General features: G+C 34.7%; 1 protein-coding gene across 1 annotated transcript in view; it reads left to right on the forward strand.

The window, feature by feature from the left end:
- Window positions 1-3,851, forward strand: part of LOC114341582 (polygalacturonase) — a 111,020-nt gene extending 107,169 nt beyond the window's left edge. Inside the window, exons 4-5 of the mRNA XM_050641777.1 lie at window positions 350-677; window positions 3,576-3,851. Coding sequence (XP_050497734.1) covers window positions 350-677; window positions 3,576-3,832 — 585 coding nt within the window. The 3' untranslated portion in view covers window positions 3,833-3,851. The remainder of the gene's footprint in view (window positions 1-349; window positions 678-3,575) is intronic.
- The last annotated feature ends 2,351 nt before the right edge of the window (window positions 3,852-6,202 follow it).

A 6,202-nucleotide genomic window follows, 5' to 3' on the forward strand; every position in this document is an offset into this window, starting at 1 on the left:
TATATATATATATATATATATATATATATATATATATATATATATATAGTTTCTACAGATTTTTTATCTTTCTGAATACGTCAAGTATTTGGGTTGTTGTGCCTTGCTTTCTCTCTGGCTGATTTTGTCTCTAAGTATATTGAATACTAAATTTATTATGATCAACACTCTTTTTCTACTTCTGAAGAAGCAGAATACAAATGTAATGCAGCATACGGACCATCCAAATGCTAAACCCGTTCAGATAATTCTGATTATGATAGAGGAACTATCCCATTTTATTTATGCTGCATAATGAAAGTAATGTTTGCGTTCAAGGTTTCTGTATAAAAATCAAAATATTTTTTAGAAAGGAGGAGCTAATACCGATGGATTTGATATTGCAAAATCGTACAAAGTAACAATAAAAGATACTACAGTAAGGAACCAAGATGATTGTATTTGTGTAAATCAAGGTCAGCATTTGGTTTTCCAAAACATGCACTGCATTGGGGGCCATGGTTTAAGTCTTGCATCAGGATTGTGGGATACCTATGAGCTAAACACCATCTACAACGTAACTTTTCAAAATTCCATAGTAGAAAATTCACGTAACGCTATTCATATTAAAACTATACCAGTAAATAATAAGAAGGGCGAAATTACCAGCATCACTTATGATAACATTAAGCTAATAGGTAAGTTTAAAAATTATCATACTGTATCATACTGTATTTGGCAAAATAAACAATACTGAAATGCGTATGCCTCAAATTTATACCTATGTGTCATGCACCGAAACATAGTGAGTGGTTTCTGAACGTTATTATAACGTCGATATATGACTGTTGTGTTATTATTATGGGTGCTTCAGGATGGTTCTCAGTTTTGCAGAAAATTTTTTTATCGTGGAGTACTATTTTCGGTCATACGGAAAAAGTCGCTAAAATGGTCCAAGTTTACAATTAATAATGTTTTCATTAGGACGAGACAACCTGACACACGGCCGGGGAGTCTCTTTGAATACTACACCATCATTTTGGGGATCACATTATTTCGCGTGGCAGTGATTTTCCATATTCATCGCACTCACCAGACCTAACGCCAGCTGATGCCTACTTATGGGGAATGGTGAAGGAGGCAGACCGATCCACCGTCTGACGTTCCGGAATTGCGGAATAGAATTAAAGATTTTTTTCTGACCAGAGGACATCTTTAATATTATGTTTTATTGTAAACGTTGTCGTTAATAATGTTTGCAAAGCTATATAATGTAAGTATAATAAAAATATAAATAATCATAAATAAAGGTTTCAGTATTCATTTCAGTACTGTTTATATTGCCGCATACTGTACTTATTGGGTTTTAAACATTTTGTGGTTTATCTAATATTCTTCACCACTGAGACTTTAATATTAGCTAACGAGAGGTCAAAACCTTAAACTGCTTTCTTGGCCTTGTATCAAGAAATCACGAGGGAAGAAAAAGAAATTTTCATAAAATTAAATTTTTCATCCGTCTTGTATAATAATAATAAATGTTGTTGATTTTTCCCGACACACAGGGTTTCCTACTTGCCATTAAGGATCAGTTTATTCCATATAAAAATTACCTGAAATATATTGTAAAAGACCCTTAAATCCAAAACGACAAATGCCGATATGGATGTAAATCCCAAGAAACCATCCAACATTTTATCGAGGGCTGCTAGGTGTTTGTTGAAACTGATTATAAAGAACGACATGACTCACTGAGAAATATTATTCACCAGAATAAGCCAGGAAACTAGGACTTCTACAAATCGACCATCTCCCTTATTATCACTACGTCTCTGACATAGTGCTCGAAAACCACAACTACAATAAGCTATACTGGGACAGCACAGTGCTCAAATTCCTACCATTGGTGCACAATAGACCGGATCTCATACTAGTTAATAAACTTACTAGCAAAAAACACAAATTGATGTCGCGATGCCTTACAACAGTAATCTGCGTATTAAAAGCCACAAGTAGATGGCTACGTATACAGATCTCGAAATACAAATAAGGAGACAATGGAGAATGGCAAGTACCCAGATTATACCTATTACTTTGTCTACTACTGGAGTAATTTCGAAGAATCTCATAGATAAAATAAAAGAGATTGGTTTAAATGAATATCTCTATTAGACTATGCAGAAAGCGATGCTACTCTTCTTAAGTCAGAAAGTAACCTAGAGCTCGGTAACACGGAAAGAGTCCCCCAGATCACAATCCTTTTGATACCGTAGGTATCTGAGATGAGTGAATTTCCCCCTTCGAGGGAGCGGGAGTGAGTGTATGGCTAAATTTGAAAAAAATGATATACAGAGTTTGTTATCGTCTGTGAACAGAAAAAAAACAGAGGGAAAATTTGACGTATATATAGAGAATATATTGGACCTAATAAAGTGACTTGAGGCACAACAGTGTCAAAATTTGAAAAATAAGAAATATTTTGATTAAATTTTACGCCTTGGAATTTGGTAGAAAGATAAGATTTCATTATATTAAATGCTCCTGCTTATAAACCTATATATCGCACCTCGACTTTATTAGTGCCATAATTCTGAAATCGCAAAATTTTTTAGGAGAGCAAAAACAAGATTTTATGTGAACTCTTCATTTCTTTCTCTGCAACTTTCTTATCGAAGTTAACCAAATTCTGCACTCATGTTGATTATGTGTGTGGTTATCTAATCCTAGTATTTGTTTTTAGTTATTGACATTGTTTTACCCTGAAATTAGCCCTTAACATATGATAAGGCACTATTGCTAAGGCATCCATATCCAAATTCGAGAATTAGGTCGTATCAACTTGCCATATCACTTGGCTAACAAATGCATTATCACAAATGTTAGGGCAATATTTAAAAATAAACGGTACTTATCACAAATCCACTCTCGATCACGGCGTAACGCAAACTGCCATGTGGCTCTATCGCTAATGCTGAGAGAGCTATACCCGGAAATGGTAATAACGACACAGTCGCACTATGCTGCTTCTAAGAACTAAATTATACCTATGACATTATTCCATAATGAAGGCAACGCTTTAAGGAACGTGTTGGACAATAAAATAAATTTTCAATTTTTATTGAAGTCAGGGTGCGGCATTTATTTTTAAAATAGGGACTAATAAATTACCTTTTCGAAAAAATTAGATAATGTAGGCATACATATACCTACTGTTTCAAATCAAAATCTAAAAAGAAAATAATTTCCTGCAGCTGGCTTTATACGATTAACCACAAAAATTTTATTTAATTAAATCCTTTATAAAAGGGATATATTTAGTAAGTCCCTTAAAGAGCTACTTCACAATCACTAAACATTTTTTATCAGTGCTAAAACCTGATATAAATATAGCAATTGAAATTAATGCAAAAGTTAAATTGAAATGTTGACTAAGGTTAAAAATATACAAAGTTGGATATACTTAGAGGGTGATAACATGTTGAGCCACCAAAATAAAAATATGTGGGTAAAAACCCTTTAAAGTATGTAATAGAGTTATGCAGATTGTATCTTTATTATATAATATGTATGTATATAGATATTATAATTTTTTCTAGGAATTTCATATTATGCAATTAACGTACAAGAAGACTACACCAACGATGGACCCACCGGACACCCTCTAGGAAATATCCCTGTTAAAGACTTAAAAATTCATAACGTGTATGGAACAATGACAGGTTCAAACTCAGTTAAAGCTTATATTCTTTGTGGAAGTGGAGGCTGCACGAATTGGAACTGGTCTGAAATCAATGTCTCTGGAGCTGCTAAGCCAAATTCTTGTAATTTTACACCAAATGGATTTAGTTGTTAATAAATGTTTTAAAAATTGATTTTAATTAAAAATATTTTCCTATTTTTATTGTCATAAGTCGTATTTTCCACAAATGCTTGCACCAAATTGAGCAAAAGAAATATATTGTTTTGAAATTTAATATATTGAGCAAAAGAAAAACTAATAGTTAGGTAGCACGCAATAATTAAAATAGATATGTTTATACATATATTATACATAAATACTTTTTTTTATTTTAATGTTTATTAGGCAATCTGTTATAACATATAACAATAGGCACATTTTATCTGAGAAATAATGACATGAAGAGATTGTGACCAACGCCACACATCTCTATAGAGATAGTATTAAATTACTGTATTACATATATTAACTTAGCTACTGTAACAAAATTAATGTCTGTGCGGTAAATCTAATGGTGTCAGTCTCTTTAACCGTTTTGTTTCCTGACTGTTGTCTAACAAATTAATTGCAAGCACATTCGCATGGCTTTCAAGACGTACGATGTATTTTGCACTTAACTCCACTATCACTTCATTGACGGTTTTGGTTTCCAGATCATTGTAAACATCCCAGTTAGTAACAAACCACGGAGCATCGATTATTGAACGTAACACCTTGGACTGGAATCTCTCAATTATGGATACATTCGACTTGGATGCTGTTCCCCAGAGCTGCAGACCATATGCCCAGACTGATTTGAATATTGTGTTGTAGACTAGCAGTTTATTTCTAATCGTGAGCTTAGACTTACGCCCTAGAAGCCAATAATGCTTACTAAATTTTATTCCCAGTTGTTTCCGTTTGTTCCATATATGGGTTCTCCAGGTTAATCCCCTGTCCAAGTGCATGCCCAGATATTTTACAGAGGTAACTGAGGGAATTACCTTATTATTTATTGTTACTGTAGGTGATTCACCGTGACATTTTGTAAAAACAATATGGTTTGATTTTTGTTCATTCAATTTAATTCTCCAATTTTGTGCCCATGTATTGTATGTATACACCGTTCTTAGGCGTCAACGCCCTTCGGTAGGGATCTATGGAGGAGTATCACCAAGCCGGAAGCCCTTATCCCTTCCCGTACCGATCCTCAATAGGCCGATCAGACGCCAGTTTATTCCAGACCAAGCCGTAGACTCTATTGAGTTTTATACTACGGCGTTGGCCTTTTTATAAATTTCATGACCTAGCTGAGGCTCGAACCAGCGACCGCAAATCGCAAATCCACTAAACTTGTCGATCGACTGAGCCCCAGCTAACTGGACCGTCAAGACCGACGTATTTATTTGATTTAATACTCTCTGGAGTTTTGCACCAGCTTCGACGGGATTTTTGTGTACTGCTAGGATTGCGGTATCGTCTGCAAAGGTGGTGGTCGTTATATCACGATTTGTGGGTAAGTCGGCTGTGCAAATCAGATACAGTTGTGGTCCCAGAACACTTCCTTGCGGTACCCCTGATCTGATGGGATATAGTTTTGTATAGGCTGACTCAAACTTCACTTGAAAGTAACTTTCTGATAAATACGACTTAAGGCGTGTATATAGTTCCTCTGGTAAGTTCTTTTTCAGTTTATACAACAGTCCTTGATGCCAAACTTTATCAAAAGCCTGGCTAACATCGAGGAATGCTGCTGAACAGTAACTTTTTTCTTCAAATGTTTTATTTATAACGTTGACCACTCTGTGAACTTGCTCAACGGTGCCATGCTCTTTCATAAAGCCAAATTGGTGGTCGGGTATCATATTTCTGTCTGTTAGTATTTGTAGAAGTCTTTTTTCTATTATTTTTTTCCATTATCTTAGACATTACTGGCATTAAACTAATTGGTCGATATGAAGTGGGCTCATTTGGAAGTTTTCCTGATTTTTGTATAAGGATAATTTCCGCAATTTTCCATTGCATTGGGAAGTGTTTTAGCCTTAGTACCGCATTACACAATTGAGTTAGCATTTTAATTGCTTTGGTAGGTAGATTTTTAATTACCTCACCTGTGATTAAGTCATAGCCAGGTGCTTTCTTTTTTATTAGATTATTGTTGATTATGTTTTGAACTTCTTTGGGTGAAGCGTGTAGTGTGTTTTCTCCTGTCGGGGTTTGGTTCTGTAGGAAATTGTAGATTTCTTGATCGTTATTTGTTGCAGCAGCTGGTATAGGTTTGAAAACTTCTTCTAGGTATTCGCTGAAAGTTTCTGCCTTTTCATTGTTTGTTCTGGCCCATGTTCCGTTGGATTTTCTAATTGGTGGGATATGACGATGTTGCTGTTTTAATTTTTTTGTAGCCTTCCATAGGGCATAATCGCTGGCATCTGACGGAGTTAAATTTTCTAGGTATTCTTGAACGCTGTTATTTTTTAGTTGTTTTAGTAGTTCCTTCAATTGTCG

The sequence above is a fragment of the Diabrotica virgifera genome, chromosome 1 (assembly GCF_917563875.1).
Source record: "Diabrotica virgifera virgifera chromosome 1, PGI_DIABVI_V3a".
NCBI classification, from domain to species: domain Eukaryota; kingdom Metazoa; phylum Arthropoda; class Insecta; order Coleoptera; family Chrysomelidae; genus Diabrotica; species Diabrotica virgifera.